Source organism: Macaca mulatta, chromosome 17 (genome assembly GCF_049350105.2).
Source record: "Macaca mulatta isolate MMU2019108-1 chromosome 17, T2T-MMU8v2.0, whole genome shotgun sequence".
Taxonomy (NCBI): domain Eukaryota; kingdom Metazoa; phylum Chordata; class Mammalia; order Primates; family Cercopithecidae; genus Macaca; species Macaca mulatta.
Window position 1 is genome coordinate 94,833,309 of NC_133422.1, and position 14,417 is coordinate 94,847,725.

Consider the following 14,417-nt stretch of genomic DNA (forward strand, 5'->3'; position numbering starts at 1 on the left):
ACCAAGAAAAATCTTAAACACAAAATAAAACTCTGCAGTTTTATGTCTGCATATCCATATGAAAATGCTTAGGTAAGTTTGGAAGGACACATGCAAAACTGATAATAGCTGGATAATAATAGGAAATGGGACTAGGAGCCTTTAAAAGGGGGCAGGGAATAATGATTATCTGGTATCTATACTGTTTAAGCTTTTTTTCTTTTTAACCAAAGGAGTCTTACATTACTTGGGTAATTACAATAAAATTGAAAAATTTAAGAACATCTAAATGACTTGCTTTATATGCATAGTGTCATCATTTAGTGGCCTGTGTTGAGCAGTGATAGCTGCTGCTGGGGCTCTGGTAGGGCTTTTAAAATCTCATGACTTTTGGTGGCTCTCTATATTTTGTGGAATTGGCATTAGCTGTTCATATGGTTTGGAAACACTTTTTAAAAAATATTGATTTCAGTGGAGATTATTTCCCAATCCTATTCCTAGAATTTCACTCTGTTATTGCTTCAGAAAGAGGTATTCAGAAATATATGCCTGCGTATTTATGTCTTCATCACTAGACCTTGAATGCATGTGTGATAGCTTTCTCTTTAGTAAGTGGAAAATAATCTTAAAGATTGCAAGCTAGAGCGGAGCCCACACTCTTACTGGTATTTTCTTGTTTCCTCCCCCAACCCTACCGTGTCATAGTTTTTCTTAGGTAGTATTATTTATTTCTTTTTTACTATGTAGTGACATTCTTCAAATGTATACTTTCATTCTGGCTTGTCAGTAATTGACCGGAAATTGTGATGGATCTGTATAGTTTTTTTTTGTTTTTTATAAAATCTATATAACATAAAGTTTACCATTTTGCTCATTTTATTTCATTTATTTAATTATTATTTTATATTTTTACAGATGGGGTCACACTGTGTTACCCAGGTTGGACTCGAACTCCTGGGCTTGAGTGATCCTCCTGCCTCAGCCTCTTAAGCCGCTGGGACTACAGGGGCTGTGCCACTGCACACGGCAGTTTTAGTCTTTTTATTTGTTATTTTTTGAGACAGGGTCTCACTCTGTTACCCAGGCTGGAGTGCAGTGGTGCAATCACAGCTCACTGCCACCTCAGCCTCCACGTGGGAAGCCTCTTGGGTCTGCCACTGCTTGTCAGAAATTTTTTACTCTGAATTATTTCATATCTCAGGTGTTTTTACCTAGTTTTTTTGCACATTATCCTTCTCAAAGGCATTTGTTCAAGTTTTTCCTAAGCTAATAAAGGAAAACAAACCTGAGCCATCTCTCGGCTGTCACTCTGCCTCTCCCATTCTTTACATCCAACCATATGGACAGTCCCTGCCCCACCCAACCCCACCCCTACTCTACTTCTTCCTCTGCTTTATTCCACAGTCCTTTGCATTGTGGTCTGGTACCCACCAGCTACACCGACATGGCTCTTGCTAAGGTTTTGCTTGAATACTTGATGTCTCCTTTCTCTCTGTCATTCCTCCCCTTCTCCCTTGATGCTTCTACTAAGGGCTCAGTGGTATGAGAAGATAGTTCTCCTCCTGCTGGTTTTCATTCTTTTGTTGTTTACTGTATCCTCAGGAATGCATGCTTGTAAGACAAAGACTAAAACAAAAAACAAAAAAACCCAAACAACAAAAAAACCCAAAACACCTTTGTTTTGGTTCCCAGATTGATTCAGTATTAGTTCCCTTGTGTGAGATGAAAACAGGATTGTAGAAAATGGGCTGGGAATTTTGTAACTGGCAAAATCGTATCCTCTTTTTTCCCTGTAGTTTTAAATTTTACCACTTTGAAAATCATGTAAGTTATCTTAGAAGAAAAATAGTAGTCACTAATTCTACCATCCAAAATAACCATGAATAAATACGTCTTGGTGCTACATGTGTAGTTTTTCAAAATGGAATCAAAAGTGAATCTTTAAAAAAATCATTTTGTTTTCTATGATCAAATTGCCTTTCAGGGAAAGGACATGCCAGAATGTTAGTTTTTTTAAAACTTGTATAAAGTATCTTTAGGTACTTTGAATGAAATAGAAAGAGTTCTATTCTTTTTTTTAATAGAAATAAGATTTTATCTGGTTGATTCTTTTTTTTTTTTTTTCCCCAGTTATTCAGATGAAGATTAATGCAGTTGGCTTTCCTTTCTTTAACCCTTTAGTCTTTCAGGGTAATTTTCTCTCTCTCTTTTTTGAGACTCTCAATAAGTTTATTATTTTTTAAATTGTGGTAAAATGCTTATAAGGAAATTTACCATCTTAACTATTTTTAAGTGTATAGTTCAGTGGCATTAAGTACTTTCACATTGTTGTTCAGCCATCACTATAATCTATCTCCAGAACTCTTTTCATATTACAAAACTGAAACTCTGTACCCATTAAACAGTAACTCCCCATTCCAGGCTCCCCACAGTCTCTGGCATCCACCATTCTACTTTCAGGATAATTTTCATTGGTTAGTAATGTTTGGATAATTTGATTAGATATGGTGGATACTGAAGACTGGCCAGGTTATGTAAGGTATTGCTACTTTCAGCCAGCGAGTGCATCTGGTATGTATTACGTCTTCCTTGGAGTGTTCTACCGAGTGTCTTGCATTGAAGGACATCACAAGGAAAACTCCTGTATTCTCAGTTGTGGTAGAGTCCACTTCACTACAGATCTCCTTGAGTGATAGGTTTCAGAATATCTCTAGGCATGAAGAAGCATTTCCAAAGCTGCTTGCCTTCTTTACCTTTCTCAGTATGTACTAGTTTAGAAGGTATTCAGAAGCTTTCACTGAGACCATTGAGTTTTATACTAAATACAACATCTGGCCTAGCACTTTTTATCACTCAGATGCAATCTATTTGATAAAGACAGGGACCAAATAGAGTGTCTTTTTCAATGTATTTTAGGCATCTAATTGACTAATATGAAATTTTCTATTAACTCACAGTTTTTAAATGCAGGCATAATCCTCCCCCGCACCCCCACCGTACCCCTAAGATGGAGTCTTGCTCTGTTTCCCAGGCTGGAGTGCAGTGGCCTGATCTTGGCTCACTGCAACCTCTGCCTCCCAGGTTCAGCGATTCTCCTGCCTCAGCCTCCTGAGTAGGTAGGATTACAGGCGCGCACCATTACGCCCAGCTAATTTTCTTTTGTATTTTTGGTAGAGACAGGGTTTCTCCATGTTGGTCAGGCTGGTCTTGAACCCCTGACCTTGCGATCCACCCGCCTCGGCCTCCCAAAGTGCTGGGATTACAGGCGTGAGCTACCGTGCCTGGCCGCAGGCGTAATTTTTATCCTATTTATATCCAAACATTTAAATTTATTTTTAATATTCATTTTTTAATATTTTTATTATTTATATTATTATTTCAAATTGTTTATTAGGTATGAATTTTACAAACTTTACTTATATTATCGGTAACGGTGGAGCAGGGTAGTATTGCGCCTTCTCCAGGCTGTCCGGCGAGAACCACCAATAGTGTGGTGGAACTTAGGGCCCTTTCCAAGGCCAGGGCTGTCAGCCTGCAGATGTCAGCCCACGCATCTCCCTGTGCTGTGGACTGGTTTGGTGATCCATTAGGTGTCAGGATTTCTTCTGCTAGCTTTATGGAATGGATCAATGAGGATAACCTCAAAAAATGTGTATGTGGAATCTTCACCAACCCTGTAAGAATTCAGGACTCTCAGAGCCCTACAGTGGCGTCCAGCTCCCTCCTCTGCAAGGGACTGAAGGCTTGGAGCAAACCTTAGCTGGTTAACACCATGATGGACAGGCTTGCCGTAAGTCGCACCCTTAGGAACTGGGCGTTTTCGGCCACCACTGGCGAACACGAATCCTGTATATAACGTAACCTTGCTTGGTCTTGTAGTCCAGTCGGCGTGCTTTATCAGGCCGGGCGGGGCCGGGAGCCCTGCGGAGAGCAGAGAGCTGGCGGTACTGCCAGCAGCGAACCCTCAGAAGAAAGTGCATGACATCGGGCTGCTTCTTTCTCCATAGCTCCTGGATGTACTTGTATGCACCCATCTTGGCTTACCTGATGGCAGCTGCTAGACGGAAAAAAAAAAAAAAAAGTTTGATTTATTTTTTAAAAGTAGGTAAAGAAGATGATTTTTCTCAGTCCTGTAAGATGAAAAACACATCTGTTGTTCTCCTAGCTTGTTATTTGGAAATTAGGCTCATGCAGGTGATAAGCTGATACAAGTAATTTTTCTCTGAAGAATAAAATAATTCAAAATATAAAACTAAATGCTTGATGGGAAAACTAATAATCTGCTTTAAAAATCTCTATTGGTTTTCTGAGAACGGAGAAGTTTATGAAGACAAACTATACTTAGTGTATATACTTAGTGTTAGTACTTAAAATGCTTTACTTTTCTTTTTGAAACCATATAACCAGCAAATCCTGCTTAATTGATTAGTTTACCTCAGTTTAAACTTTCCATGGTTGTTATATATTTCCTTTACCATTAAAATATATAAAAAGGAATTTATATTTTTCAAGATGTTGATATTTTTGAAACAAACATATCTAGTCAGCCTATGCAATATTAAGTCATTCTGCAGAATAGCATCTGCATTGCTTGAATATTGTTTTTTGTATTATTAAGCCAAAGAAAACACCTCACACATTTCATACAACAATGACAACAAAATTGAAATAGAGTTTCAAAAGTTTGTTAGATTGTTCTTTCCAAGTTGACTCTTAAGTGTCTCCTTAACTAAGGCAGCAGAGAATTCTAATGTTTTCTTTTGCATGGCTTTTTGCTACTACCGACCCTGGGCTAGACTGTGGGCTTGTTGAGACTTGAATGTACCCTGCCACCTGAAGTAAGATTTGTTCCTGCAAAGGGAGGAAAAGAAGCCAACCAATCCTTTATAAACAATTTGTGTTTAGTCCTTCTTTGTAAAGTCCATAGCAGTTTTGACCTGCTTTTAATGCATAATTTATTCAAATGTTTATTGGAGCAGTCTTTTTTTTTTTAACTGGAGCAATCTTAATCACCCAGTAAAATATATTAGGCTCTGAGCTAGTTCTTGGTATGTTTACAAAACGTTTGTGATAAAATAGGAAAAATGTCTATTATGCTATTAAAAAACAAAAGGGTGTAAATTATGTATGCAGTATCATTATAAAAGTGTATTTAGAGAAAAGACTGTAAGTAAAAATGTCAATACTATTAGGATTCTCTCTCTCCTTTTTACTTTTGAATGCATGTTTATTATAGAAATTTTGGACACATAAACACATGTGCCTATGTGTATCTTTTTTATTTCTTTTCCTCCATAAACCACCAGTTGCCATATGTATTGCCAAGATTAAGAAGACTTTATGTAGGTGTAGATTTTTACCTCAAATATAATGAAAAAAAGATAATAAAAGTTGCAACTTTTTTGTACTTCAAGGACAATGGCTTTTAACATTTGATAATGAAAGTTACTAAGCAAGCTGCTATCCTAGTGTATCTGTGAGTAAATAGCTTTAATCACATAACATTGGGCTAGGGGAGATTAAAAAAAGAATTTAAGGCATAACCTTATGATCTGGTGGAGGAGAAATTGTAACAGTGTGCAAAGCAGTTAAAATGAGATTGTTGGGTAGATGAGATTATATGCTAAAATTTGCACTAACTACTCTCAGAGTTTAGATTAAAGGAGATTCATCCTAAATTGAAGTACTTGGGAGAGATCCAGTGGTAGATGTGAAACTTGAAGTGCATCTTCTATAATAGGTAGTATCTGAGGACAATAAAACAAATGTGGATTTAAGTTTAAACAAAGACTTAAATGTATTCTTTTTAAAGGATTGTGAAGTACTCAATTTCTTTCTTACAGAAAAAAACTACAATCACAATTACAACAACAAAATTGACAGTAACAGGATCTGAAGTGGACAGAGGGCAATAGGGCAATAGAGGAGGGGCATCCTGGTCTGAGGGCAGAAGAGCAACTTGAGGTTGGGGGCGTACCAGGCAACGATAACCACGAGGAAGGCCTTGCTTTGAACACAGGGATATTTAGAAGCCCTTTGCAAGCAGGGCTGCTTTTCCCTGCAATTGGTATTATTAAATAATTACCAAATGTATATATTTGGATATTTTATAGTAAGATACTGACCTGAAAATCCCTTGGGCGTTTACCTGATCTTTTACCTTTCAATACTCAATATAATTTTTTACTAAAGTGGAAAATATTTATTGAATTGACAAAGAGAATTCTTAGCTTTCTAAAAGACTGCTTTTTTGTTTTTTTAAGATCTCATTTAAAACAAAGTATTTAAAAATTATTTCATAACTGAAGACTATAACAGAAATACTCAGGTATTTGCCACCTTTGACTTTTTTTTTTTTGGTGGAGGAGTGGGTCAAATGTTTAGGTGTATGTTTGTGTTCCAGTTTTATATATCTGTCTTGCAAAATAATTGTAATCTGGAAGTTTCTGAAACTAGAAGACCATTAGGAAATTAGGAAAAGTCATTTAAAAAGATACTAATCCTTTCATCATTTAAAAAGAATAGACTCCTTTTAGAACTAGAGTTTACTCTTTTTCATATTGAATGCTTAGCTTCTATTATGCAAAATAAATACATTTAAACATTATAGAGTGAGTAGTCTTAAAAATGGAGCATATATTCCTGAATTTTGAGTAGCGTTAGAACTTAATATACATATCATTTCTTTTAGGAATAAATGTAAAATGGATGAAGATTGAATGTGAGAGTATTTAAATGATTCTCAAGATTTTCTGGTTCACATGTTGTGATATTGAACTCTTTCTTTCGTCTTAGGCTTTAATTTGTGTCTGGTGCTGACCTGATGCTGTGCAGGGACACTCGCTGCATCCCTCCATTCAGTCCCTCTAATTATCCCAACTTCCTGGGGAGCTTGCTTAGAACTGGTCTTGAGTGCTCGTTATTAAAATATTGGGCTACCCTGGCTACATGTAACAAGGTAGTTTTTGATATCAAATTTATGTATTGATGAACGGAATAGGAAGCTAAAATTGTTTGCTGTGATTTTACATAAAGAGGTAGGGGATATTATGGAAATTATTTGCTTAGACAATGAATTAGGCTGTAATAAATGAAATTATGGGTAATAGAGTTCTTGAGTTTATTTGTTTCATTGTTGCTTTTTAGTGCATACTCAAAAAGAAATATGACTCTATAAATGATATGTGGAACAATCAGATTTGCAATTTTGTGTGTATTTGCAGATGATGGTAATTCTTTTTGCTGGGCGCATCTGTTAATGCAGAAATTTGTCTCCTCAGGTTCATGTGAAAATGGCGGATGAGGCCGTCTGTGTTGGCCCAGCTCCCACCAGTAAAAGCTACCTCAACATGGATGCCATCATGGAAGCCATTAAGAAAACCAGGGCCCAAGCTGTGAGTTTGAATGAATCTATCTACTGCAGCTGTTTCATATGTAGTGAGCAGAAAGCTAGAGTTTGTATTTAAAAAAAAAAAAATAGGAAAGAATGATTGAAAATGCTGTTGCAGTTAGTTCATGTCACATGAGTTAAATGTGGTCGAATTCGCTACTGGAAATCAAAGGCTTTGTAGCATCTGGCAGTGTTGGTCGCTGATCCTGCAGGTGGCTGCTGGATTCAGCTTTCACACCAGGGAGCAGTTTCAGTTCATTTCCAAATTTGCTAGGAAAAAAGAAATCCCAATTAGTTTTGAGTATTAACCCTTTCAGTGTAATAAGAGCATTTTTAAACATTCTGTATTATAAACAGGATCCAAAGACTCTGTTTAAATTCCATTTTAATAATTTAAAAATTACGTATACCTAGTACACCTCCAGAAATAAAAACAGCACATTTGGTAATTATTTTAGTTTGTTAATGTCAGTAGAATGCTCATAATTTACAAGGATAAATCATTCTCTCTACCCCCAGTTCTGTATGAATAGAGTGGAATCCAAGGAAAAAAAAGATTTCTGACATCGGAAACAGTGTTTTTTTCTTTTTTCTTTTTTTAATTATCAGAGAACTAATTATATACCGTGTTAAAAACTATGCAAAGTTATCTCTAAAATTGGGTGGAGACATCCAACACCAACATTAAGCCTGGAGCGCTTCAATTAGTGCTCACATTTCTTTTGAAAGAAATGTTTCAGTAAGATGCATGTTTAAATAAAAAACTTAATTCATGAACCCATATTATAGATGTTTACAGTTTATTAGCACAGTTAGCGAAGGTAAAACTCTTTTAACATTTTAACTATAGCTTGCCAACATAAATCTGTAGTTGAGTGTTGATAAAATGAAATTGGTGGAATGAAAGCTCTTCTTCCCTGATACAGTAGTTTAAATTGTTCTGTACCATGTTCATAAAGCTTAGTTCAGCATTTGTTTTGTTTTGTTTTGTTTTTTGAGATGGAGTTTCGCTTTTGTTGCCCAGGCCAGAGTGCAATGGCGTGATCTCAGCTCACTGCAACCTCTGCCCCACCAGGTTCAAGCGATTCTCCTGCCTCAGCCTCCCAAGTAGCTGGGATTACAGGTGCCTGCCACCACACCCAGCTCATTTTGTGTTTTTAGTAGAGAAGGGGTTTCACCATGTTGGTCAGGCTGGTCTTGAACTCCTGACCTCAGGTGATCTGCCTGCCTCAGCCTCCTAAACTGCTGGGATTACAGGCATGAGCCACTGTGCCCAGCCTGAGTTCAGCATTTAAAAGTCGCTAATATATAACTATTTCTGGATCATGATAATGGTTCCTTCAGAAATTTGAATTTGTTTTTAGCAGAATTATTTTACTAGAAGTATATTCAACAGTGGCTGATACTGAAGCGGCTAAATTTATGTTTGGCCAGTGTGGGAGAGCCAAAAATTACTTGATTAGATCAAGCTGGTAGATTGCAGCAATGTGGCTTGTGGGTGAGGATAGTATAAAGTAGTTGCGAATGGCAAAGTTTGGGGTGAGGAAGGAAAGAAGAGTAGACATTAGAAGGAAAAAAATTCAGAGCATAAAATAAAAGTAAAACCACACCTCCATTTTAGTTCAGTTTGATAGAAAGATCTTGTTGGTAGTGGCTGAGTATTATTAATGCCATCAGGAATAAAATGTATTAGCTGTCCTAGTAGTCTGGGTTTTGGAAATTACCAGTTCATGAGTACTGTAAAGAAAGGAGAATTTAGAGTTTTTCATCCATCTTGCCAAGGTTCCTTTTACATAAATCTTTGACACACCAGCCATTGTGAAATTCTCCAGAATTGTGGACAAAGTTAGCCTCAGGAAAAGGAGAGAGAGTTTTGTTGAAATATGTAGACAAATGCTAGTGGGTATTAAGATATATGTGGGTGTATACTCCCCATTATGGTTAGGACAAAGATACTGTGTGGAAAATCAATTAGGACATAGGGAGTGTGGAGAAAGTAAATATAGGAGGCAGTTTCTTGGAATTTGATTCTGATCCTAGAAATGTGAATTAGAACTGATCAGTGTATAAGAGAAGTATACCTATTCAAGGGCTCTCGAACAATAAATATTAATACATAAATGCACTGTACATTTTGCTTATAAAGCTTTTGCAATATGATAAAATTGAAAGTGCTTTTTGCTTTCATTTCTAAGGTACATCCAGGTTATGGATTCCTTTCAGAAAACAAAGAATTTGCCAGATGTTTGGTGAGTTGGTAATGAACCAGAAACTCTTCATTTCTATATCAGAAAGCAGTGTGGTAGCATGGCTTTTGTAAATGTGGGTAGTGATGGATTATAGAATTTTAATTAACCCAAGAATTCTTTGAAAAACTGTTTGTGAAAAGTGAAGTGTTTTTATTCTGAAACTCAACTCTTGATTTGAAGAGTAATTATAAAAATAGAAAAGTTTAGAAAATCACCATTACACCTAATGAATGATACCTGGTTTATTATATACTGCATGGTATTTGAATTAAAGTTAAAAACTTCAGATTTTTAACTGTAAATATGTTAGGGAGTTTAGTGAGTTATTGTAGTGCTTTAATTATTTTGTGGCATTTAATATCAAATCTTACCAATGCCTCTATTTTGGGTAAAGTTGTTTTTAATGATCTAAATGTCCCCTTCCAGATAGGTGAATTAACCTATGTTTGTTATTAAATTGATTTTTCCAGGTATATTCATTCAAGATGGTACTGAAACCTTATTTTTTAGGTACTGGGATATGATTTTGATTAGCGTTTGTACATATGTTTATTATTAGATCAATTATGCCAGGTACTGTCTTAATTTATTCTAATATGTTATACTTGTTTCTGTGGCATACAGTCATGTGTTGCTTAACAACGTGAATACATCTGAGAAATGCATCATTAGGCGAGTTTGTCCTTGTGCGAACATCACAGAGTCTACTTACACAAATCTACATGGTAGAGTCTCCTACACACTTAGGCTAAGTGGGTTATAGCCTGCTGCTCCTAGGCTGCAAACCTATACATGTTGCTGTACAGGCAGTTGTAATACAGTGGTAAATATTTGTGTATCTAAACATGTAAACATAGAGAAGATACAGTTAAAAATACAGTGTTAGAATCTGTGGAACCACTGTCATACATGTGGTGCCTCATTGAAATGTTCTGTGGTGCATAACTGTACTCGTATTCTGTTCTTCCACAGATTTGAAATTATTTGTGAATGTTGTTATTTTCTAGATGGAATTTCCACTTAAAATCTATAACTTTAACTTGGAACGGCTCTTAAGATCACAGAATTGTCTATTTTAACCACCTTGCTTTGTGGGTCCAAAACTAAGGCCTAAAGAGATATCTGGAGAGGGCAAATTACATGGACGCATCCAGAGGTTCCAGTTTCCCAGATTTTATGCGGCATATCTACAGTTTTTTGTTTATATCCCTTTTTATTTTTTATCTTCCGTGGAATTTTGACCAAGATTCTGTTATTATAAAAACTATTTGAATATAATACTTGTATTTAAATGTGTATGTGTGCATATATATAATGTAATGTATTACATTTAAGTCTGTATAGATGAGAGGTCAGCGCACTACGGTCCACATTACAAATGCAGCCTGCTGCCTGTTTTTGTAAATAAAATTTTATTGAAACACAGCCATGCTCTTTCATTTATGCATTGTCTATGCTGCTTTTGTCCTGTGACAGCAGAATTGAGTAGTTGTGACAGAGACCATTTGGCCTATCAAGCCTAAAGTACTTTTTCTATGGTCCTTTATAGAAAAAGTTTGGGAACTCCTGCTATAGATGAATATCCAAATCCCAGATAAGTGATGTGGTACCAGTATTAGGCATTTATTCCTATACAGTTAATACATTTATTTATTTTATATATTATATATAATATTTATTGTATACAGTTTATGCATTTTTCAGTTATTAAAAGGTGTTTTTTTTTTTTTTTTTTTTGAGACATAGCCTCGCTGTGTCACCCAGGCTGGAGTGCAGTGGTGTGATCTCGGCTCACTGCAACCTCTGTCTCCTGGGTTCAAGCTATCCTGCCTCAACCTCCTGAGTAGCTGGGATTACAGGCGCCCGCCACCACCATGCCTGGCTAATTTTTGTATTTTTAGTAGAGACGGGGTTTCACCATTTTGGTCAGGCTGGTCTCGAACTCCTGACCTCGTGATCCGCCTGCCTCGGCCTCGCAAAGTGCTGGGATTACAGGTGTGAGCCACCGTGCCTGGCCAAAAAATGCTTCTTTAGAATCTGTTCTAGGCCTTTGAGAAGGATATATTAATAAAAATGAATCTAATCTGGTTCCTACACACTGGGTGCTCATAGTCATGTTATGGAAAATAAGTTGATACACAAATACACTTCAGAAAACAAATCACTTTGGGGAAGAAAATATTGTGAGATAAGATCAGTATCTTTGTAAATGAAAGTAAGAAGGATGATTTCCATCTGGGGTTCTACATTAGAGAAAAACATGTAGAATATACAGCCGCCTCCTTTCTTTCGCACTAATTTTCTTTCCAAACCTATTTCCCCGTTTCCCTTTTTTCAGTGCTGTGCCTCCACCCAGCCTGACTGTGCGCTGCTCCCATGCGTGGCTGGCTCTGCCCTGAGTGCTTTCCTCACTCTCTCTGGGTGGGCGTATGTGGCCTCCCACCCCCGTGTCTAAGTGCTGCGTGTCTAACTGCAGCATGTCTAACTGCTGCCTGCCCTTGAAGGCACAGTTCACATGCAGCCTCTGTGGGGAAAGGGTTCTATTGAGAAGTAGATCCTTCTGTTGAGAAGTAATTTCTTTCCTTGGACTTCTTGTTTCAGTTTGATTGGAATGTTTTTGTTTTTAGAAAAATGATCTGTGCTTTATCTGATACATTGTTTTTACTTAATATCCAGGACTAAAATGATTTTTTGATTTTTTTTTTCTGAGTAACTGCTATGTATTTGCTTTAGAAAGTGTACAATAAGCCAAATTCCCCCAATATAAAAACACACCAAACTTTATAAGACTAATAATTTTTTATGCCAAGTTTTCACAAAGTGAGATTGGATTTTATACAGTCCCTGCTGCCCATGACTGGAAAAAGATCATGTGGGCTGGGCACGGTGGCTCACACCTCTAATCCCTGCACTTTGGGAGGCTGAGGTGGGCAGGTCACTTGAGGTCAGGAGTTTGAGACCAGCCTGGTCAACATGACGAAACCCCATCTCTACTAAAAATACAAAAATTGGCCAGGTGTGGTGGCACGAGCCTGTAATCCCAGCTACTTGGGTGGCTGAGACAGGGGAATCGTTTGAGCCTGGGAGGCAGAGGTTGCAGTGAGTCAAGATCACACCACTGCACTCCTGCCTGGGCAACAGAGCGAGACTCTGCCTGAAAAAGAAAAAAAAAATCATGTCTTTGTTATTGCTTAAATAGTTCATAGAAAAAACAAAGATACACATAATCCTCATAAAAATAGCGATTTTCCGTAATTTTAATGTGCTGAGCCAACAGATTTTATTTCCAAATTGTTTTCTATTCCGCATTTTCCCTGCAGGCTTCTTTTATCACGAACATTAAAGGACCATCCATGGGAGACTATGAGGATTGTTAGGATGAGGCAAAGACATTCTTAACAGAGTTTACAAAGAGCTTTGAAGTGTGAAACTACCTGCTCTGGAAAAGTGGGATGTTGGCTTGAAGATATTTCCTAGTATTCCTCGTTTTCTTTCTGGTTTTTCTATGTTGTTTTAATCATATTATCGGATCTTGTCATTTCAGGTAACATAGCATTATAAGTTATAGTAATTAGCTTCAGGAGAAACATATGTTAGAATTTGTGTTTTGTGTTTGGGTCCTATCTGTGTACTTGAAAGATACATGTATATGTAGTTGGATAGTGAGTTCCATCAGGATGCTCAGCGTTGAAAGCATAGGAGGGAACTGTGCTGAGCGTGTGAGGTTTGGTAATTGTGCTCTTTTATCTTCTTTCCTTCTTGAGTTTTTAGCAAGATAAGAAATGTAACTACTGTAAAATGAGAGGTGATTTTTAAAATAGCCATTGGGTTAACCAAAAACCTTTTAAATAGCTGTGGCATCCAGTGTGGGCAAGGGTCACATAGTTTGGTTCCTGGAAGTGTAAATTGTTTCAGACCTCCCCTGGCCCCCAGAAATTTGCTAGTATTTGTCAAAATTTAAAACATCATTATATTCTTTTTTTTTTTTTTTTTTTTTTTTTTTTTTTGAGGCGGAGTCTCGCTCTGTCGCCCAGGCTGGAGTGCAGTGGCCAGATCTCAGCTCACTGCAAGCTCCGCCTCCTGGGTTTACGCCATTCTCCTGCCTCAGCCTCCCGAGTAGCTGGGACTACAGGCGCCCGCCACCTCGCCCGGCTAGTTTTTTGTATTTTTAGTAGAGACGGGGTTTCACTGTGTTAGCCAGGATGGTCTTGATCTCCTGACCTCGTGATCCGCCCGTCTCGGCCTCCCAAAGTGCTGGGATTACAGGCTTGAGCCACTGCGCCCGGCCCATTATATTCTTTAATTTAGCAGTTCCACTCTTAAGAATCTCACTTACAAAGATATACTTGAGAAAATGTTCATGGTAAGGTGTTTCATAATAGCAAAATTTTAAAATTATTTGAAAGTAAAATGCAAAAATAAGTATGGAATACCTACCTGCAGATAAGTTATTTAGTCATTATGACAACCTATGGTGTATTCTTATTTTTATTCTTGGTTTTATGGAAGAGAGAACAATCTCTGAAAGGTTAAATAAATGCCTTACCCAGTGTCACATAGCTGGTAAATGAGAGTATGGATCCCATGTTTAGTTTATGTTCCAGACTGACTCTCAGATGCATTGGAACTGGGCCGGGCTGTTAGTGGTATTTGTTTTTAATCGATAGCTTTAGCTGGCACCTGTTCTTGCTGTTGGTGGAGGCTTCTCTCTTTCTGCTCCCTTCCCCTCTTCCCCATTGGTGTATCATCATAGACATCTAAAAAGCAGAGTTGTTTCTTTTGTTTTTCTCATCTTGTAA

At 37.3% G+C, this 14,417-nt stretch overlaps 1 protein-coding gene and 1 pseudogene across 2 annotated transcripts in view; one reads left to right on the plus strand and one right to left on the minus strand.

The window, feature by feature from the left end:
* PCCA (propionyl-CoA carboxylase subunit alpha) overlaps nt 1-14,417 on the plus strand; it is a 436,739-nt gene that overhangs the window by 52,735 nt on the left and 369,587 nt on the right. For both annotated transcript variants that reach the window (XM_001092670.5, XM_015121385.3), the window contains exons 5-6: nt 7,260-7,373; nt 9,565-9,618. In XM_001092670.5, the coding sequence (XP_001092670.3) occupies nt 7,260-7,373; nt 9,565-9,618 (168 nt within the window). The remainder of the gene's footprint in view (nt 1-7,259; nt 7,374-9,564; nt 9,619-14,417) is intronic.
* LOC114673452 (large ribosomal subunit protein eL15 pseudogene) lies at nt 3,340-4,036 on the minus strand (annotated as a pseudogene).